This window comes from Cricetulus griseus, chromosome 4, assembly GCF_003668045.3.
Source record: "Cricetulus griseus strain 17A/GY chromosome 4, alternate assembly CriGri-PICRH-1.0, whole genome shotgun sequence".
Classification (NCBI taxonomy): Eukaryota; Metazoa; Chordata; class Mammalia; order Rodentia; family Cricetidae; genus Cricetulus; species Cricetulus griseus.
The window spans coordinates 163,640,187-163,668,148 of NC_048597.1; the positions used below are offsets into that span (position 1 = coordinate 163,640,187).

Genomic DNA, 27,962 nt, shown 5'->3' on the forward strand with positions numbered 1-27,962 from the left:
TAGAAACCGATTATTCAATGGTCTCCATCTAATAAGGTGAGGCTGCATACAAATATACACTGTTAACTTTCATAATTTGAGGTAATTTAGACCATGATGTGTATCAGTGTTAAAATGTTCTGAAAAGGTGAGTTTAGGTGATCTGTGTATAAAAATACTAATGCTAATTAATAAATTGCTTGGAAGAACTTTCAAAGTACAGCATGCTCCATATAAAAAGGATTCTAGCCACTAAGCAGTAAAGAAACACAAGATGATTCAAGATCTTCCTAGTCTCTATTTCTGCATTAATTTAAAAAATAAATAAAGCTGGGTGGTGGTGGTGGCACACGCCTTTAATCCAGCACTTGGGAAGCAGAGGTGGGCAGATCTCTGTGAGCTCGAGGCCAGCCTGGTCTACAGAGTGAGTTCCAGGACAGCCAGAGCTATAACGCAAAGAAACCCTGTCTTGAGAAAACAAAAATAAGCAAATCACCACCACCCCCAAAACGGCACATGGATCAGTTTGGCAAGGAAATTATGTGTGCATATAGTCATTTTGTTCTCCTTGAGGGCATTCTGCCTCTTGGTCATCCTTTTTCCTATTCTTTGGGAATTTCACACATGCATGTATTTTAATCAAACCCACTTCCCATTCTCTTCCCTCCAAGTAAGCTCCCTATCCCTTCTACCACTTTTTCTTCCCAACTTCACTTGCTCATCTTTTAAAACCCACTGAGTCAGAGGCTAGACAGATGGCTCAGGGGTTAGGAGTACTGACTGTTCCTGCAGAGGACTCTGGTTTGACTCCCAGTATCCATGTGGAGGCTCACAGTACTAACTCCAGTTCCAGGGGATCCAACTCCCTCTTCTGGCTTTCATGGACACTGTGTGTGTATGGTGCACTGACCTTCATGCAAGCAAACACCCATACATATAAAATAATGGTGTTGCCTGCATGTAGGATCATCTACCAAAGTGTGGCAGCATCTCAAGGGCTACATCCCTGGGAAAACTGATTTTCCCAGTAGCCATCAATTGCTAGTAACTCCTTAGCTAGAAGAAGATTCGAAAGTCTTCCTTCCCCCCAGCATGTTGGATTTCGGCTTGCTTGATCTTCTGCAACAAGTGACAGCATCTGTAAGTTCACATGTGCAAGAGCTCTGTTATTCTACCAATGCCCACACCTCAGGCTCTTAGTCTTTCTGCCCCTTTTCCATTGTTAAATCCCTGAACCCTGTGAAGAGGAGGCATTAGAGAGATGTCCTATCTTTTCATCCATCAATTTATGTAGTATAACATGATGCTGTTTGTCAAGTTTTACAAACTTATTCAAATGAACAAACTGCAGTGGGGTATTCAAAGTGAACTATGTTTATGCTTTTCCTTCCCACCCCTTTATTCTGTTTTTCTCCAAAATCAGTTGTTTAACTACAAAGAGCACAATGTGGCCTTACATGCAATAGCAGCATGTCTGTGTTCACTTTGTGATCACTGAAGAATTCTATTTTTGGTTTAGATAAGGATACTCAGCCTTATCAGTATGCTGAACTCACTAGTTTCTGGAACTGTTACACACTGCTGAGAAGATTGTATACAAGGAGAGACAGAACAGTATCTCCTGAGCAGTGCAACATGGTACCCTGATCATATGGTATGACTGGAGAGACACAGAAGTAATTCATTAGACTTCCATTCTGTGGAAACAATGTACACATTATTTTCAAAAGATTACATGGATAGAGTACTCCTCTTGGAATAGAGGATAAAGACATCCAATTCTGCTTATTCCCCTAGCTTAGTCAGCAGACACCACAAATCTCCATCAGTTATTCCATCTATATTCAGATTATACTTCTTACTGAATCAAAATTTTGAAATACTTATTTATAAGGTTTTGCTGTCTTTTCCACACACATATACATTTAAACACTGCCATACATACCACTGCCTGTGGATGAAGGCTGAGCAGTCAGTTCTCCAAGGCAGAGCAGACTGAGGCATCTTCCCAGTATTTCCAGGTTCTTTCCACCATCAAAGAACAAAATTAAGAGAAGACAAAGTAAGAACTGAAGAAAAGTTTTATTATAGTACAAAAGGACACACCCAAAGGTGAGTGAAGGCTCCTGAGAGAGATGGGTAGCATGGGATTTAAGACACTGTATTGCAGGCAAATTTTCAGGAGGGGGAAATTAGTCATAAGTTAAGGCACACTACAGAATTCCAGGAATGGACCAGGATTTCCCTGAATAGAGTTAACTCTTACCCTTTTTATCCCTAAGTAGAGTTTCTGAATATGTCCTTGCACCAGGTGGACAACAGAAACAGATTTTTTTTTTAAGGCTAATGATACAGAAATGCCATTATCATGAAGTAAAGGACCAGCTGCAGTGGTTCCAGTGGGCTATGTCAATCTCGGCCAGCCTCGTGTCTGTACTGTTTGAGAGGTCACATGATGTCCTCTGTAACACAGCTCTGCCAACCTCAGTTAAGATCTTCATAATGTCTCCAGTTTCAGTCTGAACATAAAACTGACAGCCAGAAGAACAGACTCTCTGGTTACAACCTGGTCAAGTCATGTTAGATGGAGATCTACTGCCTACATGAAACAAGAACAATGATAAGTTTTTTACAACTTGTTTCTTGAAATCTGTATTTCATGTGTGTAAATGTTTTACCTATATACCAAATGCACGCAGTATCTGTGGAGGCTAGAAGTAGAGTGACAAACCATGAGTGGCCATGTGGGTGCTAGGAATTGAACTCTAGCCCCAGTGATACTCTTTTTAAACTTACCTCTTAATAAAGCAGACATAAGATTACATGGTAATGTTTTGCTAAAATCACTGAACACACTAATGGCAAAATGTATAAGGAGTTTATTATATCAGCCACCTTCTAAAATTAAACTGACATTTTAATAATTTATTCAAAACAAAACTGCAGTCTTTTGGTACTACAAACTGAATTAAGACAGCACAGCTACTCACACTGAGAAATACATTTTGTTGTGTAATCATTTAATTATACTGAGAAATAATTATAAAAATAGGTAAAAATTTCATGAAAATATTTCCTTTTATTGTATCTTAGGAATTCTTGCTCATGTCAATAGACTGTCTGACATCTGCCACTGCCTCAGGCACACGAACAGTCATATTGTCCATAGCTTTGGTCAGACAGACTTGGCAGCCCAACCGTGACCTGCAAGGAAAGAAGGGAGGCTCAGTTTAGTATTGGATACATGTCATTCACAAGCATGTAGTTGTTTAGGATGTTTTTATACTTTCTTGTCCAATAGTTAGAGAATTTGCTAATCTTTTAAGTTTTCATTAGGCCAAAGCAGAAACCACCATCCATGCCAAGTAGAGGGCAGCAGAAGGTCAGCACCAAACAACCATGGTGGCAAGCATCTGTAATCTCAGCACTTAAAGATGGAAGCAGGTCGGAAGTTCATGACCATCCTTAGCTACACAGAAGTAAAGAGACAATGCTAGGATATGAGATCCTGCCAGATAGTAACAGCAAAAGCCTTTAAGACAAGAATGAAATTCACAGACTCAAACTATCAATTGTAAGAATATATTTCCCCCATACTTTTAACATCTCTGAAATCAAGGTCCACCTTAAAGCCAATGGCATCTTACAGTCACTGCTACAGTGAGGTGGCTGCTGTGTCATAGCTGTGACCTAGGCTACAATATACACACCAGTGTCCCCAACTGAGTAAGAGAAGTATTTTGATTCCAAATTTTTTAACCTTTTGAAATAAGTTCAAAAGGATTATAAAACCAAAATTACCAGCACTAGAGGAACCTAGTAGATGCAAATCTGTATGTTAGGAGGCTAAGACAAGAGGACTGCAAGTTGAGGGCCAGCCTCGGCTGAAGAGTAAGAATTCCAGCTTCAATTTAACTTCAATTCAATCTCAAAATTTAAAAAGTATATAAAGAGCTGGGACATAGTTCAGTGTAAAGTACTTTCCTAGCATGTGCAAAGCCCTGGGTTCAATTCCCAATACTGGGGAAAAAAAGAAAAACAAAAAGGTTAATCTTACAATCAAACTGTCTTTGACAAAACATGTTCTGAAGGCATTGGCTTTCTTAATGGATTCAACAACCACTAAATGTCAATAGTACAGTACTAAATGTCAATTGGTGTACTACTAAATGTCAATGGGAACAGTGCTATATGTTAACGGGTATACATAGAGTACTCAATTCAATGCTTTCTTAATAACACCTGTTACATGTTGGGCACCTGAGTGGTATTCAAAGGAAAGCACAGGATTTAGAGAAAACTGGCCAGCGGTCCAAAATCAGCAGTAACAGTGTATTCACAGGCAACTTTCTATTATTTCCTAACCTGATCATCAAGATGCAGAATAAAAGACTTCTTCACAGGACTGCTGAAGAGACTAATTGCTAATGTCAACAGTATGGAGTGAACTTTCAATCAGATGAGACGAGGCAACTCACTAGTAATTAGCATGTGAGACTATGGCAAATGCCACACAAACAGAAAAAATGAATCCCTTATGAGGGGAAAACCATACTTGTGTCCAGGAAAGATGGTGGGTAAGATTTCACATTTAGTAAGAGGCAAGGAACTTGAGAAGAACATCTCAGGTGAAGGAGGTGCTTCAATTTGTTGCTGTAAAGCACTGACAAGGACAAGCAATGGGTTGGGATGTGGCTCAGTGACAGAGCACTTGCCTAATGTGCAAAAGGCCCCAATCCAATCCTGACACCCTCCTCTGAGGAAAAAAAAAAAAAGAAGAGGAAAAAAAGAAAAATTACATGGAAAACTAGTTTTAAAAGTAGCCAGGGCCACATAAATTTAGATATAGCGAGGCACCACTGGGGAGTCCTGGAATAAGGAAGCCAGTTTAACCACAGGGAATGTTGATGGTTAGAAGAAAAAATAAAAACCACCACCCATCAGTAGTCTTTCTTTGTAGAATTAGAAACAGCCTTGACAATACACACCAAGCTCTATCTTCAAGAGCAAAAAATGATTGCAAAGCAATACATATTTTATAGGACTTGGGAGGCCTTAGGGAGACAGTCATATACTCCACATGTTCATAAATGATGAGTAAGACAATGCTACCCTTTAAGGAACTATGGATTTAGAAAGTAAAGCAACTGTCAGTGAGGCAAAGCAGAATACTGTAGGCCAGTGAGGAGAGAACAAGCACATCACGGGTTAGAGAACATCCAGAGGTCAGGGCAGCAACATAGCAAGCTTGGATAGAAAAGGTATGATGCTCTTTGTCTTTCTTCCCATAGTGTTATATTAGTCTCACCTCCATAAGAGGGAGGTGGAGGCTGGGGACATAGCTGACTGACAGGCAGGGTGCTTTGGCCAGCATGAACAAGGCCCTTAGCATCAAAACCAAACAGAACAGAAAACAGGGAAGAGATGAACTATAAAAGGAACAAACTGAAATTAACAAATTAGCATTATCACTATAACTGCTTAAGATTTATTCTTACCATATGAAACCCAGATCATGTAAGGTAAAAAAGTTTTTAAGAAGTTATCCTTCATTAAGGTAGCAAAATACAGTTAAACAAAGCCCACTCTGTAAGCAGTAAGTCTCCTTAATTATGCCTTGAAACAGTAAATCATGACGAAGGCTTCCTGACTCTAAGACTGGATAATTAAAAATAGTATCACTAATGCCATCTGCTACTATGAAGCTCACCATGTTTAAGAGAAACTCTACCTACTAATTAATAAGCTCTGATTAATTTACTTTAATACACACTTAGAAAAAGAACTACTTACCTTAACACAATTACTATTATATATTAAGCTTCTTTGAAAATTCAGTTCTCTAAGACAGGTAAACATTTCCACTATAATTTTGTTCAATTATCAAATCTGTCCTTCAAGAATACGATTAAAAGCATTCCGCTTAATTCCATCCTATGATACTGTATAAATACTAATTCCTGGCATAAAAATAGACTAAAGAAGATGTATTAGGATTTAGAAATCATATCACTATCAATTAATTCTTTGACTTTTGTAAAAGGAAAACTTTCATGGGGGTCAATTGTAGACAGTGTAAGAGAAATGCTCCCAAAGGATGTTCAAACTTCATGGTTGTTGTCTACCTACAAGGGTACTTCTACTCATGGGTGTGATCTTAGACCCAAAGGAATATAATGTAGATTTTCCCAGGCTGTCAGTAACAGTGAAGCAGCCTTAAAGTCTTACCTGATGGATCAGGCATTATACCTTATGCCTGTAATCTCAGCACACACAAGTGTGAGACCACCTTGACCAACAGTTAAAATCCTGTCCTTCAAACAAAACTAACCAACAAAACCTACTCACCTGTCTGTTAGTCCATAAGCCAGGTCAAGCATGTCATTCTCCTCATCAGTGATGGCATCTAACTTCTCATATATATGATCCTCAAAGATAAGGTGACAGGTAGAACAAGCCAAAGTTCCCTCACAAGCACCTGTAAGAGCAGCAGAGGCTGAACATGCTGTGCATCGCAGCAGTGCACACCTGGCTGCTCTGAAAGCTTCTATATTTTAGAATCTGCTTTAATACTAAATGGAAGGGTTTCATTACTGACTAACCACAAGTCAGGAACAGGTCCCCTCCACCCCACACACTGTCTGAAGTCACTCACACAGTACTTCACAGACAGGTAATGTGAGGGGACCATGAGGGCCATACAATTCTAATATTAAAATGTATCCAAGTTCATAACTGAGGCACACACACATAAAAGATGTATTCTTAAATATACACAGAAATAATGTATATAATCATATGCACATAATTCACCTTACCTCAAGAGACTCAAAACAACTGATAGCGACTTGTATTATCCAAGAGAAAGCAACCCTATACCTAAATAAAACTAAATATTCTTCCCTCTCAATCCTCTAAGTAATCAAACCTAACAAACAAAATGTTTTTAAGACATACCACAGATTTAAATAATGTGATTATTTCTTTTGTTCCATTTTTAAATTATATATTTATTCTATATGTGTGTGTTGTGTATGCATGTGCACATGTCTCAACGATCAAATTCTGGTCACCAGATGTGGTGTCAAGTGCCTTTACTTGATGAGCCATCTCACTGGCTCCTTATTCCTCTTTTAAATTGTTAATTTAACAGTTACTCAGGTCCTCTTATGTGCCAGGCATCGCACCAAGTAAACTAACAAAATCAAGTCATCCAAACAAATCAAGCCAGACTCTAAGAAACAGCCTAAGACTTCATTTGGAAATCTCCTCACAAAGAAACCCAACTATATAAGCCAAGGCTTCCTCAACTTTTCCATTCTTGACCCATTTTCAAGTGAGAAATTTCTATGTGACCACAGGTATATAGGCAAATAAAACAGGTCCATAAACATACAATGATAACAAATCATAAATAAACTTTAGGGCAAGTACTTGATTACACATACACACACACAAGTACTTGATTACACATACACACACACACACACACACACACACACACACACACACACACACAAGATCTCCCAGAACTTCACTAGCCAGATAGCCTGGAGTATATATACAACATAGCAGCAGAAACAGAAACAAGTAGACCTGCCTCAACAAGGTAGGTGAGAAAATACTTCATACCATGCACCAGAATGAGAGAGATGGGGGAGGGGGAGGAGGAGATGGAGGGAGGGAGGAGGGAGGGAGGGAGGGAGGGAGGGAGGAAGGGAGGGAGGGAGAGAGGGAGGGAGAGAGAGAGAGGGGGGAAACACCCTAGTTTTTTTTAAGGCCATATAAAAACAGTGATTGCCTCTGGAGGATCCAAGTAATGAGGTACAAATTTAGGATACAAGCGCTGGAACCAGAATCCCTGCCTTTAACCACTCTTCTGCTTACTATGACATGGTAGGCTTCATTACTCTCTGTGCTTCATTTATTTTAATAGTAACTATACCAACCTCACCTAGAAGTGACAAGAATCATGAGTATAAATAAATATACATTGGCAACATACCTGGCAGGTTGTGATAATTACTATTTGGAAATGGTGAGAAATCCCAGGCTGTTGGGGGAAGGTGGGGGATATCAATGATCTCATCCAGCACTAGACCCTGCATGCTACAATACTAACCAGACTGGCAATATGTGCACATCAGTGACAATACTGTCATGATTGTCATGTCATGGGGTAACCAACAACTTTGCAATTAGATTTTAATTTGGCTTCACAGAAGGGATTCCATGGCTGGTACTGTAAATATGGTTGAAATCACAGGCCCTAGGAATTTACTGTTGTTGTTTTGCTTATTGGTTAAGCTGTCTTCTAAATATTGATGTTCAGAACCTCTGATTTGTGTTGCTCTTGCTCTCAAACTCTGGTGGGATAAACTTGTCTTTTATGCTTTTTATTTGTTTGTTGTTGTTTTGTTTTGTTTTTGAGACAGGGTTTCCTGTGTAGCCCTGGCTGTCCTGGTACTCACTCTGTAGACAAGGCTGGCCTCAAACTCAGAGATATCTGCCTGCCTCTGCTTCCTGAGTGCTGGGATTAAAGGTGTATGCCATCACCACCATTGGCAAAGCTTGTTTTTGCAGTAGGCAGTGAGTGATTAATGCAGAGGACTCATAACTGGTCAAAGTGCCATTATAAATAACCATAAGGTTTAGGGAACATTATGGAAGAGGGGGAAGAAAGAATTTTAAGCACTGGTTGAGGAGGAAACCTGTGAAGTGCTGACATCTGGACATGACATAGCGATTGCACACATCAACTCACAGCAGCTGTGACTACCTGCACAAGACCACACCAGTCAAAATGCCAGCATGGATCGAGGAGGGGCCTCTAAGGCCCCACCCTTGGCAGAGGAACTACCGGCAGTTGATGGTTGCTGAGGGAGAGAGATTCATGCTCTTTTGAGGACATGACACTGGTAGGTTGTCCATACCCCAATGATGGCTCTATACCTATCACATATTAGCAGCACTAATTGATCTTGGGGGTTGGGGGTATTAATAGCCCAAAGGAGGAGGACTTGAAGTTAAGAGGAAGATAGGGTAGAGTACACTAAAGGAAGTTAGAGGGATGTAGAAACAAATAGAGATAATAAAAGTACACTGTTACAGATACATGAAATCTGAGTGCTGCTGACAGGGAGTTGTCTACATGCATCTTGTATTAGGGTCACTCTGTTCACTTATGATGCTGACAAGAAAGGTGGACCACCCACACACCTAACCCCTTCCTAAAGAAAACCTAGAACACAGCTGTGTGGTGAGTTACACACTGGAAATGTGAGATTATATTGTCCAAGGGATGATGTAGCAGAAAAACAAAAGCATAAGGGAAGCAGAAATACAGACTTCTATAAACATAACTGGGACCTCTTATTATAAAACAGGTATATGAGCCGGGCTGGCACACGCCTTTAATCCCAACACTCGGGAGGCAGAGGAAGGCAGATCTTTGTGAGTTCAAGGCCAGCCTGGTCTCCAGAGCGAGTGCCAGGATAGGCTCCAAAGCTACAGAGAGAAACCCTGTCTCGGAAAAAAAAGAAAAAAAAATCGAAACAAAATAAAACAGGTATATGAAAACTACAGAAGAAAGAAGTTTGAAATAAGCTAGATAAATTTAATCACAGATGTGTAACTGCCCCCAAGTGGAAGAATACTGCAACACACAATACTGAAAAGATTATTAACATAAAATGGTAAAAGCATATTCATGTATTGTATTGCTTCCCAAGTTAGCAACTGTCCATTTTGATACATTTACTTACTCATTCATTTATACACAACAATGAATAAATTAAGAGTGGAAGAAGGACACAGGAGTGAATCAATGTATTACTAAAATGTGGGAAATGCTATGAATGGATATGATCTGAGGCAAGGCACTGAGACAGACTAGACAATGACAAACTATTGCAGACTGGGTACTACAAGCAAAGCAAGATTATAGGGGGTTGGGAGTACATCCCAGAATCCAGTCACTTCTTCCACAGCATTTGTCATCATCTGCTATGTATTTCCCCTATACGACATAAGGAACCAATACAAATAGACTTAAATGGATACAGAATAGTAAATAAGCATTTGTGGGATGGGAAAGAGGACACTGTCCCAGCAGAGGGTGCACATGAAGTCTCAAAAGTGTGAATTTAGTGTGAGTTCAAGCTTCTAAGAGGTCAGAATGGCCAAAACAGGAAGAAGAAGAAAAAGGAGACCTGGAGAAGAGGGGAAGAGCAGTGGGGGAAATATCATGTGTAGCCCCTTTTAGGGCAATGAGGAATCCGGATTTAGTCCTAAGTGCAATGGGAAGTCCTCTGTGGTTTTAATCAGAGAACAGACACAGATGATGTGTGTCCTGGCAATCACCCCAGCTTCAGGGCTTAGGATCGGAAGCAGGTTCACAGGACCAGGTGTGCAAAGGCTTACCAGAGCCAAGTAATATAAGGATGGAGCCAGGAGGAGCTACTGGAGGGTTAAGTGAGAGTAGGTGTTGATGTGCTGGATCTACAGGAAAACAAATGCTGCTTGGGTTTCAGGCTGCAGTAACTGGACAGTGCTCATTACTGATACAGGAAATGCTGGAGGAAAGGCTGCTTTAGGAGAAGGGTGGGATCAAAAGCTGTTTTAGAAACATCATTTTTAGCAGCAACAGGGCTCAATGGGTAAGAGCAATTGTTGCCAAATCTGGTTGATGACCTGAGTTTATGCTCATAATGCACATGGCGGAAAAGGAGAACTAACTCCTGCAACCTGTCCTCAGCCCTCCACACATGTATTATAGCATGTGTGTACCTACACTCACACATAAATATTATACACAGGTGTTGGACAAGATAAATAAATGTTTTTTAAAAAAATCAAATATTTGAGTTTTAAATACCTTTGGAATTTCTAAAAGAAATGTAAAATAGGGAGCTGAGTCTGCAAGTTTAAGTTCAGAGGAGAAAACTGAGCCAAAGATGTAAATTCAATTTCTATCGACATTTAGGAAGGACTTACAGTGGCAGAATGGATGAGATCACGCGTGCAGATACTGCAGAAACCATGGACTCAGCCATGTGTGAAGCTCAGGTGTTTGAACATATGGGTCCTAATAGGTGGCACTGTTTGGGTGTGTGAGTGGAGGGGGGTGTTATGGAAACTTCAGCAGGTACAGCCTTGCTGGAAGAAGAATGTCATGCCTTATGCTTTGAGAGTTTGTAGCCTCCCCCAGTTCCAAATCATTCCCTCTGCTTCACATCTGTGGTTGTGAGCTGGCTGCTATGGCCACCTGCTGCCATGTCTCCTTCTCTATTATGGACATCCCACCTGCACCTGTAGTAAACCAAAATAAACTCCTTCTTCCATAAGTCATTTTTTGGTCAAGGGTGTTTTTATCACAACAGAAAAGATCCTGATACACTTGAACAGTTGAATTAACTCATTTGATCTTTACAGAAACCTTATGGGGTGTATACTAATATTAGCCCCTTCTACAGGTGAGAAGAAAAGAAGTTAGGGCTCAAAGTCACAATACTGTGAGAGTGGTGGGACAGACAAACTTATGCAGGAAAACTCTACTCAACCACACCAAAAAAGAGTTTATAGGGAGAATACTGTTTCAACTGTGACACATACTGTGAATTTAATTTTACACAAATGCTTAATGAAATAAATATTTCACAGAAAAACCCCTGCAAAAGAAGTTGTGTTTTTCCATGTTCTATTTTTATTTCTCTAAGATGCTAGTTAGAAGCCAATAAACTGAAGCTGGGAATGTACTCAGTTGGTAGGGTGCTTGTGTAGCATACATGACACCTTAGTTCCACTCTCAAGCATGGTGGCTCATGTATTCCCAGTACACACAGATGGAAAACATTCAAAGCCAGCCTCAGATACATCACCTCAAGGCCATCCCGAGATATGGCTGGTCAGGTGTTTTATCACAGCAACAGAAAAGCAACATACAGTAGAGGGACTTTGGCAACAAAAACAAAAACTACCTTCTGGGGCTGGCTGGTGGTGGCACACCACCTTTAATCCCAGTGCTTGGGAGGTAGCGGCAGGCAGATCTCTGTGAGTTCAAGACCAGCCTGGTCTACAAAAGCTAGTTCTAGGACAGGCTCCAAAAGCTACACAGAGAAACCCTGCCTTGAAAAACCAAAAACCTTCCTTCTGATATTTAATTCTTAAAACTTCTGTTGAATTGTCTTAAACAACTATATAGCCTTGCAGTCTATGACTTCTTATTTGTCCTCTGTAGACAGGAAGCTGTATTGCTAATCTTTAGTGTTAGAAACATCTCTATAGTAAATTGCCTAGGACAAGTGTCTCTTTCTAAAAGTGAAAGTGAATCTGCAGAGAAAATGACATAAATAGCCTAAGTGTTCTCAAGGGCTAGAATGCAATTTCTTTTGCATGTTCTCACAGAGTGCTAACAGCCTTCACACATATAGATGTGTTGGTCTAGGACATGACAAAGAACACTGTCATACAGTTTTTAAACCTGATATAACCATTTGGTTAGTTCCAGGACAGCCAAGCCTACACAGAGAAACCCTGTCTCAAAAAACAAACAAACAAAAATTGTCTAATAAGTCTAACATCTGGGTTTCCTTGTTGACAGTCCTTTGGTTTTCCAAGTAAGGGCCATACCTTGCTCTTCATGTATCTTGAATTTCTTTTTCTGTGCACATGCAGATATCGCAATGTGGAAACTGGGAACAAGGAGCACACCCTGCCCCAGGTGTGCTGCAGTTGCTGCTCATTGGTGGCCATTGCTGCTGTGTTATCTAGTCACTGTTCTAGACAAATCGTCTAAAGCTCACATTCCTCAGGGTGACTCCCAGCTTAGTGGCCAAAGGTTTAAATGTCTGGTGCCAAGAGGCTTTCCATGTTCTGTCAATAGGTTCAGGTAACTAGGCAAATACTTCAGCAACCAGGCAATTTGCACATTAGTCTTCACTCTTGCATGTTAGGTCCTCACTGTCAGACACAGATGAGAGAGTAGAGTCTGTATCTTCTCCATCCCCAGAGCCTCTTAAAGCCTTCTATGGGCATCTCTATCTGTGGGTATTCCTACTCTGGGAATGGGACTTCTTTGAGTACTTTGAACCCAGTCTGCCTTCCAGTAGTCACACAGGGGACAGTTTTCACCGACACTAGAACTGCAGGGTTGCCACTTCCCAAGAATGCTGCAGATTGGGTGTATGTGTTGAGGGGAGGTGATTCTAGGAAAATGAGAATTGACCAAGCTAAAATGCCTCAACACTACTGCTCTTGTCAAGCTGTGCAGCTTGATCAACCCAATGAGGATCCTGAAGCAAAATAGTCAGGCTGTATTATTACAGACCAAAGCACATTCTGAAAAATATTTTTATTTTATTTTTTATGTGTGTGAATATTTTACCTGTGTGTGAGCCCAAAACTGTGCATTTCTCCAGTGACAAAGATGGCAATGAGCCAAAGAACTCTCAGAAAAGAATCATTTAGATGCAGTCAGTGCTTCCCTGAGGTGTAATATGAAGGTTTGGAAACACCAGCTTTGTACATGTGGTTAGACAATATGGTCAGAAGTAAAGACAAGAAAACCCATCCTGAGAAAGTAGGATGACATTTAAAGTTAAATTGAAGCTATGCAATACTGCTCTGTGCTATGGTAAAAACCACCTCTGACCTGCATCTTCCACCTCTCCCAAACTCGCCGGCTTACAGCACAGGTGAACAGTTGGCAAAAGGCCACAATTGATTCTGAGCCACATGGCTATTTAAATTCTTTTCTAAAAGTAAAAAATAGTGTCACTCTATTATTCATCTTGAATTTTTTTAGATGTTTATGTGAGTATGTTTCTGCCTGAGTATATGCCATATGTGTGCAGTGTTGGAAAAAACAGAAGAGGGTGTAGAATCCCCTGGAGCCAGAATTTCAGGCAATTATGAGCCAAGTGACCAGGGTGCTGGGAACAGAATTCAGATCCTCTGGAAGAGCAGTATGTGGTTTTAACCATTGGGCCATCTCTCCAGCCCCTACTCTAATCTTTGCAAATAAAAAATTTTTCAACATGCCCTAAATTATAATATTTGCTGAGAATGTTATAATTTAAAAGGTAAAACAAACAAACAAACAAACAAACAAACAATCCTATAACCTATTCAGAAATTTACCTTTGAAGTTTCAGGAACACTTACCAAAACCATCAATATCTAGATTATTTTCAACCACAACATCTAGCAGAGAGTCACCGACTTTTCCCTTGGTCGTTAGTGTTTCGCCATCACGGTTCTTGAAGTGGACTGTTATCTTATCTTCTGAGCTGAGAAAGGAAGAATCATTTCAGTATTTTCAGTATTTCAAAATATAATTTACAGGCCATGGAGATAGTAAATCAGATAAAGGCTCTTGCCATAAAAGCCTAGCCACCTGATTTGGATTCCTGGAACTCATTCCAAGACATGGTTATCTGACCTCTATATATGTGTCATGGGTGCCCACAACACATCATCAACATAACTCACACAAGAGTAACAAATAAAAAAATGTAAACATTAACCTGCAAGGTCAAATGAATAATCACACATGTAGGAAGAAGACAGCACAAACCCAAGGTCTATCCTTCCACTCTACCAACCGAGGGCAAGCTCTATCACCTTAAAAGAAATGAAAACTACTTCCTGACCCAGCAATCTGGTGGGTGGTTGACTTTTGTCTCCCCACCTGTCACAGATCTGTGAAACACTCAGCAATCATTACCATCCAGGAAGTCTACTAGGTTTTGTGGTGGTGGCAACAGTGATTCTGGTTTGATTTTCATGCCGGGGATTAAATCCAGACCCTAACACATGCTAAGCACATACTTGACCACTGAGCTACACCTCAGTTCATGAAACCTATTTTGCTTTTGCAAGCTCTTAGAAAAACAGTATCTCTGTGACCATGGCCCTAAGAGACAAGTTCAAGGTTATTTTTGGTCAGCTTCAAAAAAGCAAATCATTCTGCTAGCCACAGGGTCACTTCGGTGCAGGTGTCTCTTTCGAGACTCTGATGGGGGGCAGGGGGAGCAGTTATTTTACTTTTGAAGATTTAGTCCACATCGTGTATTCCAAACTAACAGAATTCTGGAAAGATGCACATCACTGCATGTGTTTTTAATGTTATCTATCACCTAGTAAATCTAAATTGCTTCGCTTTCTACCAAACATCATTTAAAATGTGGGGAAAGACATTATACTAATACCTAGAGCTTTTCTCCTCCACTCCCAGCACTTTAATTAGTTGTAATTTTTAGCCACTATCAATAGATGGCAATAGCTACCCACCCCTAAAAGCCAACTTCCCTAGAAGTAAAATCAAGTAATTACAGGGCTAGAAATATCTTTCAGAAGTGCAAATCCAGTCATTGGAATTCACAAATAAGTCAGGGGATAATGTTGTATTGATATGGCACTGGATAAAAGGATCCTGCTAATTAAAAAGGCCCAACCTTAAAATACCAGTGAAAACTTTCACTACTTGTACAATGATTATACACTAATATTTTTTAAATGAAAGAAATGACATAACATTTTGTGTATATGTCTTCAAAAAAAGGTCTGTATATGCTCCCAAACTTCTTTTAATTGGGGATGGAAGAGGCCTTTCAAAACAAGTATTTTTACCTGCCTGACAGCCCTAGCATGTGTCAAGCCCAGCACTGTCAAAACACAGAAAGAGATTTTTTTTGGGGGGGGCATGGCTTCAGGGACAGAGTCAGAGTAATGTTCTTCTATGCTTCAGTCCCAACCTAAGCTCTGTAAAACAAGTATCCTCACACTGGGGAATTGTGACTCTAAACTACTCAACAGTTATGCTCTTTTCCCAAGGTAAAACAGCTGAAAATGACAACAGCCTTCAAGGCTAGGAGATTGTCTAAAAACACAAATTAAAAAAGGATGCAGGGCAATGATTTGAATCAGTTGGACTCCATAGTAAAATGAAAAGTATAGGAATTCATTTATATATTAAGATGTGTGTGCATACCACACTTTCCCCGCCCCCGCCCCCCCCCCCCCCCCCCCGGTAGAGAGGCTGACATTTTCAGCTTGGGCAATTGCATTTAATTTAGGATTACCAAAATTAAGAGAAAGAACTTTGTGGAAACTGAAAATTAGCTCACATTTAGAACTTGTTTGGCTTTTAATACTTGAAAAACCAAATGGGACTGTCCCCAAGCCATATGGCAATATGAATCAGAGAGATACAGCATGGACAAATGCCTGGAAGGTTAGCTACAGTAAATGGGGATGATTATGCAATTATTCAAAACGGGGGCTTTAGGACTGCCGTTCTAGAACACACAAGAGCTAAACTTATAACAAAGGAATTCCAAATCACTTTAATATCAGTCTCTTGTTAAGACGTTTATCTTACAGTTTGACAATATTCAAAATGCCTAAGCCATGGAAGAACTCAAATACAGATCCAGTGACTTTTATTTAAAATCAGCAAAATTTCTTTCTACTGCTAGGAACCTGGACTAGCTAATATGTACAAAAGCAGTGGTTCACAACCTGTGTGTCTCCACCCATTTAGGGGTCAAATGATTCGCAAGGGTCGTATATCAGATATACTGTGTATCAGATATCTCATTATGATCCCTAACAGTAGCAGAATTACAGTTATGAACTAGCAATGAAAATAAGGTTATGGTTGGGGTCACCACAACATGAGGAACTGTATCAAAGGGTCACAGTGTTACCAAGGTTGAGAACCACTGTACAAAAGGTATGGAACCCTAGTTAACAAATGCTAAGATTAGCAATTGATTCACTAAAGGAAGGGAGCACAAATGAGAGGGAAAGGTAACTCTTCAAGTGAAATTGCAGAGAACCTAAGCCAGAAGTCACAGCCTTCTGGTCTTGCTCCTAACACGCACTTTTAAGGAAGGACCAAGGAAATCACTGCTATATACAAGTAAAACAGAGTAGTGACTCCACTGTTAAAGCATTTAGCCTACTTATCCCGGGCTAACTTCCAATACTCCATGTAGCTAAGGATGGCCCTGAGCTTCTGATCCTCCTGCTCCACCTCCCAAGTATGTCACCCCTCACACTTTATGTGGTGCTAGGGATCAAAGGAGGCTTCTTCACATACACACAAGCACTCTACTGAGCTACACCCTTAGACCAAGATTAAACTGGTTTTAATTTAACAAGTTGAAAAGTTAAAGTAGAGGAGGTTTATGGAAGTACTTTATACACATGTACTTGCCCAGAGCTAACGTCTGTCTGTTCACCCTCAATGATTGATTTGTCAATTGTACAGACCACCCCCCATACCTCTTTCTAAGAACTAGGTAAGATTTCAAGTAGCAGAATAAATGTAATTCTTCTAAACCTTCATCACCAATTAAAGAGCTGTTTGTTTTGCTCAATCAACCCCAGCAGACACATTAACAAGGCTGTAGTCCTGTAGGTCTCCCCGGGCTTAATGGAGTAAAACAGTAGTTCTCCACCTTCCTAATACAGTTCCTCATGTTGTGGTGACCCCGAACCATAAAGTTATTTTCATTGCTACTTCATAACTGTAATTTTGTACTGTTATGAATTGTGATGCAAATATTTGTGTTTTCCAATGGTCTCAGGTGACCCCTGTGAAAGGATCATTAGAACCTGATGGGGGAAGTACTTCTGTGTATATTTATCTTATTGATTGTTTAATAAAGTTCTGTTTGGCCAATGAGGCAGCAAGTTAGGCAGGACTAGGAGTCAAAGAGGATTCTGGGAAATGTAGTAGAGAGGCGGTGATCCAGGCCGGAAGTGACATAGCAAGGAGACTCATTTGAGCAAGGAGAAATAGGAAGTGTCCCTTTTTCCCTTTACCTCCTCCAGTGGTGGGATGTGAGCCACCAGCAAGGAGGGACGCCAATAAGGTGTCCAATAAGTCTTATAAAATATATAGGTTTATGATAGTTAAGACTGAGCTAACAGATGAGAATCCTAGTCATTGGCCAAGCAGCTTTGAACCTAATACAAGTTTCTGTGGATTCATTTGGACCCAAACTCGGGCGGGCAGCTGGCATAAAGCGCACATGTGGCGGTGGGGCTCCGAGGCTTTTGTCAGAAAGATTTATCGTAACAAGAACCCCCAAATGGGTCGATACGCACAGGCTGATAACCACTGGAGTATAGTTGCTCTTCCTCTTTCACTACATAACCTGGGACACTGGCACAGGAAAAGGGCCGGTCTATGGCTCCCTCCTTCCCTCATCACCTTTGCTCTCTGAAATGATTCATGAGAGTATGAACTAAAGAGCTACCAGCTGTAGCATTGCAGTAGCTCTCACACCTGACAGGAAAGAGGGCCCTGGTTCCAACCACAGCATGACAAGAAGAAAGACTGTCACCTGCTATGTGGCACAAAACCTACACAAGGTCTAGGCCTGGTTTTGCCAGCTAAGGTAATATGAAACTTTATGTTCACTCACCTACCTAGCTACTTCACAGGATTGTCTTAAAAGTACAGTGAAATAATATATGTTGAAGCCCTTGGTAATCAAATTACTGCAAAATATCAAGTATTATGTCAGGGTATTTAGGAATAAAATCATTTTAAAATTCACTTATTGAGAGCTTATATAGATGTGACTTGAAACTCGCTTCTAGAATTTGCTGTCCAATATGACTTTGGATTTAAACAGGAATGTCCTATATTGGCAATGCCAAACACGGTAGACGCTCACCACACGCTAAATACTTGAAATGTGTGGCTAGCATAACTGAAAGACAGAACTGTAGATATTATTTAGCTTCAATTTTCTTAATGTTCAATAACTACATATGACTGGGAGCTGCTGTGTTAACAGCAAGAGTCTGGCATGATAAGAGCTGGGAAATCTACTTGAAGCTCCAATGTCTGTGTCAAGAATCACAATATCCAAAACCTAAAGACAAAATCGTGGGAATCAATTTGCAAAACCATTTGTGTTCCCTTCTATACTAGTTACACTGATTATGTTCAATATATGTTACAACTTAAATCCAGAAAGCATCTGCCATAGAAATTAAGGTATCCACAGATGAGTAGTCAGAGGAATCAGGGAAAATAGGACTGAATGGTCTCCATGATTCCCCCCTTACTTCATGCAAAACACACACACACACACACACACACACACACACACACACACACACACACACGGTGGGGGTGCACAAATTCTCATTTCCTGCTATAGTCTCTACTCTGGAGTCAAACAACTGGAGGGAATCTCTATGATCAGAAGTTCTCTGAAGAAGCCATATCTATGTTAAATATCCTGCAGACTGATACAGCAGACAGACATTCGTGGTTATGAAAAGATGGACTGCCACAGATCTAGAAACAGCCAAAATTATCTTGGGTTATTGTTGACACCCTTCATGGTCATGTATCATCAGACACTGTTTCTGAGAGTTTTGGAATGTGTAGTCCTAACAGATTTCCAATTCTAACACTGAAGATGTAAGATAGGTTCAAAGCCCTATAATCCATTTGATGTCCCCTCAACATATTTTACAAATACATCGATTTGTGACCTTCTTTGGTCCTGTGGCTACAAAAGTTGAGCTGAGTTTTTTCACAAAGAAACAATACATGGAAACCTTAACCTGTATTTCCAGACCATTGGCACTCATGTTTGGCTTTGAAAAGGCTCTCATCTTTCCTTTGAAGTAACAGCTATGTTTTGTATTGACACTGAGGTTACGTAATTCTCAACATGTCGCCACACCCAGAAACTTTAAGTAAATTTTATGTTTAGTAAACCCAAGGGTGCGGTGCCTTTAAAAACAATATACCTAATATAAATCCTACACTTTTGGGGATCTTTCAACTTTCTCAACATTTAGCACAGAATTCTCTACACTATGACCCCAAAAACTGTTGCTACTAAGCCCTCATTTTCAACCAGGTGCAAAGCCAACGCCGCTTGTGGGGAGTTATTTATCCTTAAACCATCCTGTAAAGGCAACACTGTTACTCTAGGTCTACAGGGACTGAAGTTAAGTCAGTGCGGGTTGAAACCCTACCTTACCTAATTCCCACTAGGCAGGCGCTCCTAACTCTTCCCTAGTGGAAGGCAGCACAAAAGGCCAGTGTGTGCTAGCCTTGCCAGGGGAGCAATCACAACGGTAAGGTCGACAAGCGCCCTACACCGACCTAGCCAGGTCCGAAAACGCTGGCGTCATGAGGCGGAAGGGAGCCCAGGGCGGAAACGCAGGCCGCGGGACGCCGGGACCCACAGCTCTTCGCCGCGCCTCACCTGCTCCAAGCGCGCGCAGACACGCTCAGCGGCCGCCCCCGCCCCGCCTCTGCGAGCATGCCGGGGCTCGGGGTCCACTGAGGGACGGCAGTTCCCGCGCGGACCCCACAGACCAGCAGCCAGCGGCGGTCCAGGCCACGGAAAGCGACGGAGGCACAGGCAGCGCGCAGGAGTCGGGCGCCCGGAGCGGCCGCCATAGCCCGGTCGGAAGGTTCCGGCTCCTGCGATGTCCTGCGCAGTCCAGAGGGTCCCGTAGGTCCCTCGCGTCCGGGTTCGAGTGGACTACAGTCCCACGAACGCCCAGCGTGTCCTATAACCCGCGACCGCGTCCCGCCCCGCCTCTGCCACGCCTCCGTGGGGGCGGGGCCAAGCACGGCTGCCTGGAGCCGGGTCAGAAGTTCACCTTGAACCTTTTCTGCTGTAGGATCTGCACTCAGGAGCAATTGCTTGTCAAAGGTTATCCAAAAAGCCGCCTGGTTAGCTGAACCGCCTTTTATCCTACTCCCTCAAAACAAAGCAAAATACTGCAGTTTCCAACACCTTTAGAGTTCAAGTTAGAGCAAAGGGGGTTCTAAGTTTTTCCTACCCAGAACAGCAGAGAGATTTTACAAAGTTTTAGAATGCCAATCAGCATTTTTATAAAGAGAGGCATAGATAAAAGCATAATCTCATAAAGAATAATTCGTTATTTAGGGGTGATGAAATAATGCCCGGTGCAGATAAAACTACTCTGCCTGGACTGACAAACCGAGTGTGTAAAACCCTGAAACTTAACAGGAAACTTTTTTTTTTCTTTGATGAATAATGGCTGGTAAGTTGTGAAAGAGTTTTTGAGGTCAAATATTCAAACCCAAGTCCTATGTTGATCAGAGGGACCTTGGGTAAATTATTCTCCGGGATAACAGTTTCCATAACTCATGGATAAGTTGGCATTCAGGGCCGTTGTGGAGGTTAGGTGAATAAGAGCAACCAAGTGCGTCACAGACCATGAGTGGTAAATGCATGGTCTTGAGCATTCGTGATAAGATGCTGAAGGACAGAGCACATGTTGCAAGCAAGCTGAACATAGAAAAAGATTACTTGAATATTCAAGCTGGGGTTGGAGACATAGCTAAGAGGTTAAGAATACTTGTTGCTCTTGCAGAGAACCTGGGGTCAGTTTTCCAGTAGCCACAGAGCAGTTCACAACTGTCTGTCACTCTAGTTCCAGGAGATCCAAAGCCCTCTTCCAGCTACCTGTGGCCCCAGGCATGCACATGGTGCATGTACATATATTTAGGCAAACACATTTGGGAGGAAAAGGAGTTTTACTCAAGAGGCTGCAGATATGGCTCAGCAGTTAAGAGCACTTCTGCACTTATAGAGGACCTCAGTTTGCTTCCCAGCACCCACTATAGTTGATTCCCAACTGCCTATAACTCAAACCTCCACAGGAATCCACTGTCCTGACCTCCACAGGCACTCATATAAATAAATCTTAAAAAAAATCAGTGTGAACATATCTCTTCAAACATTTATTACTCTTATGTGAACTGTAAAACTCCATCTAGTTTTTTGAAATGTACAGTGGGTTATTAGCTACAGTTAACTCACCGTGGAACAGCACGCCAGACCTGACTTAAACATCACAGTATGCATACTATGTACACATGTATGTGCATATATACATACATAAAAATCACATGAAATCCCATTAGTACTTCCGGTTTTTTATGTGTTTGTTAAAATTATAAAGAAATTGGAGAGATGGCTCAGCAGTCAAAAATGAATGCTGCTCTTACAGTGGACCTGAGTTTGGTTCCTGGCACCCATGTTGCGTAGCTCACAACAACCTCTATTACCAGTTCTAAAGGATCAGATGCCCTCTTCTGGCCTCTGTATATGTACACACACACACACACACACACACACACACACACACACACACAGAAAGAGAGAGAGAGAGAGAGAGAGAGAGAGAGAGAGAGAGAGAGAGAGAGAGAGAAACGGAGACAGAGACAGAGACAGACAGAAACACATGCACATAAATTTTAAAAATAAAAACAGAAATCTATTGTCTCACAGGTTTAGAGACTGGGAAGAACAAAATCAAGATGGCAATAGGTTCCGTGTGCTTATAAGAGACCAGTCTGCTTCTGAGATGGCACTTTCTTGCTGTGTCTTCCCATGAAAGAAATAGTTTAAAGCAAAAGGGCCTTACTTAGTTCTATTAGCTTTTTTATGGAGGTGTCAATACCATCCACAAGGGTCATGCCCCTATCCTTGACCAGCCTTGGGTTGGCAATTAAACTTCAAGATAGATCTTGGAAGGAACACATATAAAACACAGCACTTTCCTCTGCCCCATCTTTTCCATTAAGTCAATCCTATTCCTCCCAACAGATCACCTCATCTTGCACAGAGAATACATTTGACTACAGTGTTTGGTTCACTCATGAGCAACTATGTATGCTGAAGACATGCTAGTTAGCAAAACAATCCCTGCTCTCGGAAACTAAGGTCCACTGTAGTAGCAGGTGTTCTTGGTCCCAAGTCCAGAGCACAAGTATAAGAAACTACAATTTTGTTAGTCTTATAGTTTTGAACTTATAAACACAAAATTCAACATAAGGTTGGGAATCAGCATTACCTAAGCACAAAACGGTGTGTGTGTGTGTGTGTGTGTGTGTGTGTGTGTGTGTGTGTGTATGTGTGTGTGTGTTTGTGTGTGGTGCTAGACTTCAAACTTCATCCTCTGCATGCTAGGCAAATACTCTGTTGCTAAATAAGTTACATTATAAAAAAAACAAAAACTACCTTGCCACCCCAAGGTGATTTAAAAACCAAATAGCCGATAATATTGATGAGTGAATTTCCTACATTAAATAATATGTAACTCCCATTTAAATAAATGTCTTAGTGACCACAATCTTGTGTTGCTTCCATACTTATTCATCCCTGATGTTTCCTTTTCTTTAGTTTTTGATGTTATAACATAATTAGATTATTTCTCCCTTCCCTCCCTCCAATCCCTCCTGTATGCCCCTCCTTGCTCTTCTTCGATTTTTATACACATAATTCTTTATTGATTCCCATTCTCCTCCCACTCCCTCCATATCAGTCCCTCACCCTTGCAGCACCACTCAAAAAACCACCAAAATTAATTTAAAACAAAACAAACAAAACAGAACCACTTCTTCTCTGTGTTTCCCACTTCTCCAACACCTCTTTATTCTTCCTAGTGGCATTGGGAGCTGTAGTGTGTCACACAGTATACCCTTTGTCCAATCAGCCCACAAACGTTCATTGCAATGAGCCACCCCCTCTTCTATGATGTTCCCAAAGCCTTAGGTGTGGGTGGCTTTTCTATTTGTTGTAAAGAAGTTTCCTTGGTGAGGGGTGAGGACTACCCTCATCTATGGATGTAATGTGACAAGTGTTTAGAATGTGGTTAGGAATTGTGCCAGTTATTCAAGATGTGGTGGTGGTTTCTCCTCCAAGATCCATGACTTCACTTGCCCTGGGCAATTGATTGGGTTTCAGCACCAGGCTTTGACCTCCTGTTGAGTGAGTCATAAGTCCGATAAGAGAGCTGTTAGTTACCACCCAGGTATGCAGGCCAGTGCTACACGCTTAGGGTTATGATGTCATGGTGATTGTTATTGTGGTTCATAGGCATCATAGCTAGGTAGGACTGTTGGTGGCTTTTCTCCTTTGGAAGCTTATATGGCACCTTCTGGTACCATGAAAGTTAATCCTTAGGAGTCATTCAGCTCAGATCCAGCATAGGGCCTGTTATGCTCTGTGTCTGAAATAGATGGGACTTAACTTCCTTCACTTGGGAGCAACTATGGTATATTTTTGGGAAGACTCTTGGACAACCCTGACCAACAACTCAAAAGAGGACTTCTAGTGCCTGGTATGAGAGATTTGATTAGGTGGTCTTTGATCTTGGAGGGAGCATTATCAACACAGATGAAAATTAAATTACATACATTATACGTTCTATTTTAGATATATGATTCCTTATGACTTTTCCATACATTTACTGTTCTTTTTTTCCTCCTTCTTTTGTATTTACCTCCCCCTCTATAATTAGAGCCCTCTTTTTCTCATTTCCCTATTTCTCTTTCTATCAATCCCCCACTCCCTTCCTCAGCAATGGTCCCTTTTTACTTTCCTTGTTTCTGCAGTTACTCTAGGATATATGCACATACATGATGACCAATTAACCATCTAAGCAACATAGAGAGGCTACCTTAAATGCCCTCTCCTGATAATGAGATTGATGACTAACTTATATGCCACTCTAGAGCCTTCATCCAGCAGCTGATGGAAGCAGAAACAGATACCAACAGCTAAACACTGACAGAACTGGAATCCAGTTGCAGAGAAGGAGGACTGATGAGCAAGGTAGAAAAGACCAGGCTGGTGAAACCCACAGAAACAGCTGACCTGAACAAGTGGGAGCTCTTGGCCCCCAGACTGATCACTGGGAAAGCAGCATGGAACTGACCCAGACCCCATGAATGTGGGTGTCAGTGAGGAGGCCTCGGAAATCTATGGGGCCTTTTGTTGTAGATCACTACTTATCCCTAGCATAGGAATGGACTTTGAGAGCCCATTTCACATAGAGGGATACTCCCTCAGCCTAGACACACCTCGGGGGGGGGGGAGACGCTAGGCCCTATCCCAAAGGATATGACAGACTCTGAAGACCCCCCCATGGAAGACCTCACTCTTCCTGGGGAGGAGAAATGGTATGGGATAGGTAGGGTGTTAGTCGGGGGCAGGGGAGAAGGGAAGGGAGAGGGAACTGGGATTGACATGTAAAACAATCTTGTTTCTAATTTAAATAAAAAATGGAGGAAAAAATAGCACAAAACATGCAACAAGTGGACTTTTAAGTTTTATAGTCCTACAAAGCATTGCTACATTGGTGCATCTAGTCACTATTGTTGCTATAATAAATTTACTGTTTTCCAGTTCTGTAGGCCAGATTCAATGAGTTACTTTGTTTCACAGGCCAAAAACACTCAACAAAGCTCAAGGTTAAAGTTAAGGTACTAACAGGGACCCACTCCTTTCCAGAAGGTGAAAGACAGAATGTTTCTTTCCTAGTATTCCCTAGCTGTGGAGTTCTCACTTGGCATCTTCCAGACCTTTCATAGTCTTTTTCTGGCTAATGCTCCTTTCTTTTTAAAGATCCCAATGATTAGTCTGGGCACATCCTGACAACCCAAAGTTAACTGTCCATCTCAAGATCTATGCTGAGAATTACATCCACAAAATCCCTTCTTCCATGTTCAATCCCATATTCACAGGTTCCAAGGATTAGGACTAGACATATGCAAAAGGCTACCACTCTGCCTGCAATTAGTTTGAGATATCAAGCTCAGCATTAACATTAAACATTAGCAAGTCTCTTTTGACCATCTTTTCTGAGCTGCTTTTGACTACTACACAATAACTGAAGTTCCAAAAGTCCCCTAATCATGGAGAAATAATGTGCATTATGCCAACCTGGGGTTCCATGGATATCATGTCCAAAGATTCTATGGTCATAAGTGTTAGAGTCCTGGAGAAGTTCCACAAAAGGCCACCATCCACACACATGCAATCAGGAAGAGTATTTAGTGTGCTGGGGCCATCCATTGCACACAAGGCAAAATGTCGATGACCCAGAAAGGAACTCATAAGCTCCTTTAACACATAGCCAAAGAGAGGTCCTAAGGCAGTTGGGTCATTTTATCTACAATTGGCTTAAGCAAGGGGCAATCAATTAGTACATTCTAAGTGGCTAGGACTAGTTAGGGGCTGGTCAAGGCTATCGCTTTCCATTTTGGGGCAATCCTGGACAAGTTCCAAGCCCTGTCCTTGAGCTGCTGTGGAGGCTGGCTGGTCTAATACGCACTCACTGTGGGGCCTCCTCGCTGCTGTCAGGTGTTTTGGAAATTGATTGTTCTTTGTTCATGGCTCCCTCAGAAACTGCTTATTCAGTTTCAGGAAAGTGAAATTGAGGCCTGATCTTTGAGAGACAACTGAACGGCCCGTTATTGTGTCTACTCATTCCTCTCAATAAGAAATTTCTTACTGACAAAAGACAAATATATAGTGACATTTAACATTTATTTAGTGCTTACCCAATAGGTACACACAATAAGGTAGATACCAAAACCACTGCAATTTCATTGATGAATTATTTACATACAGTGCATATTAAATGAAGTTTGGGGTGTGTCTAAATGAAATGACATTAGATGTTCTTAGTAGAGTAGTTTTTTAATTCCATGCAATCATAGCAGATACAGTACATACTTCATATATAAAATGGATTGACTTAAGAGACAGACAACCAGCAAAGGAAATAATGAGCACCACTTTGGGACTTATTACAAATTCATCCTCCATGTGGGCATCATGAAAGATGAGAAACGGGGGTTAGGATTGATGGTGGATGTCCTTCTGTATGCTGTGAATATATGTTTCTCTTATTGGTTGATGAATAAAGCTGGCTTGGGCAATGGATAGCCAGGATTGAAATCCTAACAGGGATAGAGAAAGATAGTAGGAAGAGTCAGGAAGATGCCATGTAGCTGCCGAGGAAGCAAGAGACCCAGGCATCCCTGGTAAACAAAGACCAAATAGAGGTACACAGATTAACAGAAATGGGTTAATAATTAAGAGAGAGCTAGCTAATAAAAAGCCTGAACCATCAGACGAACAGTTTACAATTAAAAAAAAAAATGGATTGACTTGGTTTTACACTTGCGAGGATAATAAAATGCAATCTACACTTTTCCATTTGTTTATTTTAAAGAAAAATTATCTGCTTCTGATTGCAGTGGAGATGTTTGAAAGAAAGAAAGAGAGACAAAGAATTACTTACTTAAATGAAAAGGAACATCCCCTAGTTCTGTTGTCCACCTTATCCCTATCATTTTGTTCTAGGATGGGTGTATCTCTAGCTTTTAGAGTTTATGAATATGTGGTAATTGACTGGAGATTAGTAAAATGCAGAGAAGATTGGCAAACAACAATAAGAATAAATTTAGTTGATGATGCCATGTGCTTGCTAGTACCAATCTCAGAAACAGCATTGATCTGTCTGGTTCAAAATTGAATAGCTCAAGGGTAATTGCCAAGTGTCCTTGAGTTTGACTAATACAAAGCTTTGTTTGGATTGAAAAAAAAAGTTTCTTCTGACCCAGTGTCATGTAGCATGAATAGTAAAAACCCAGGGACAGATATTGGGGTTAAAGCAGAAGACCAGAGGAGCAAAGCAGCCAGCCACTAGAAAGTTCTCCTCACCTCTACCAATGATCAGACCAAAGGGCAATAGTGTCCTCTGATTGCATTTCCAAAGTGCACTGCTCCTCAGACTCACAAAAACTGCATCTCTCTCTCTTGTCTTCACCTACCTTATATTCCTCTCTCCACCCAGCCATATTACTCCTGTGTCCACCGCCTTACTTCTGGGATTAAAGGTATGTGATCCCAAGTTCTGAGATCACCTTTGTGTAAGCTCTGTTTCTCTTTTAGACTGGATCAATTTGGTGTAGCTCATGGTGGCCTTGAACTTACAGAGATCTGTCTGCCTCTGTCTCCCACATGCTGGAATTAAAGGTGTGTGCCACCACTGCCTGGCCTCTATGACTAACTAGTGCAGGGAGCTTTGCACTTTGACCTTCAGGTAAGCTTTATTTGTTAGATCATAAACAAAATGTCATCACATTTCTCCTTTTCTGTCTAATA

General features: G+C 41.1%; 1 protein-coding gene across 1 annotated transcript; it reads right to left on the reverse strand.

Annotated features, from left to right (window-relative positions):
• Positions 1–2,044: 2,044 nt before the first annotated feature.
• Positions 2,045–20,577, reverse strand: Fdx1 (ferredoxin 1). Its single transcript, XM_027415106.2, has 4 exons — positions 20,229–20,577; positions 14,143–14,267; positions 6,328–6,457; positions 2,045–3,183 (listed from the first exon to the last, which is right to left on the reverse strand). The coding sequence occupies exons 1-4, from the start codon at positions 20,423–20,425 to the stop codon at positions 3,069–3,071; spliced, it is 567 nt and encodes a 188-aa protein (XP_027270907.1). The 5' UTR covers positions 20,426–20,577; the 3' UTR covers positions 2,045–3,068.
• Positions 20,578–27,962: the final 7,385 nt, after the last annotated feature.

Excerpts from the sequence above, each read along its gene's own strand:
- Fdx1 (XM_027415106.2), bottom strand. The coding sequence starts at position 20,425 with ATGGCGGCCGCTCCGGGCGCCCGACTCCTGCGCGCTGCCTGTGCCTCC. Across the intron at positions 6,458-14,142 it reads TCTAGATATTGATGGTTTTG|GTGCTTGTGAGGGAACTTTG; the intron begins GTAAGTGTTCCT and ends CTGCTCTTACAG. Across the intron at positions 3,184-6,327 it reads GCTTATGGACTAACAGACAG|GTCACGGTTGGGCTGCCAAG; the intron begins GTGAGTAGGTTT and ends CTTTCCTTGCAG.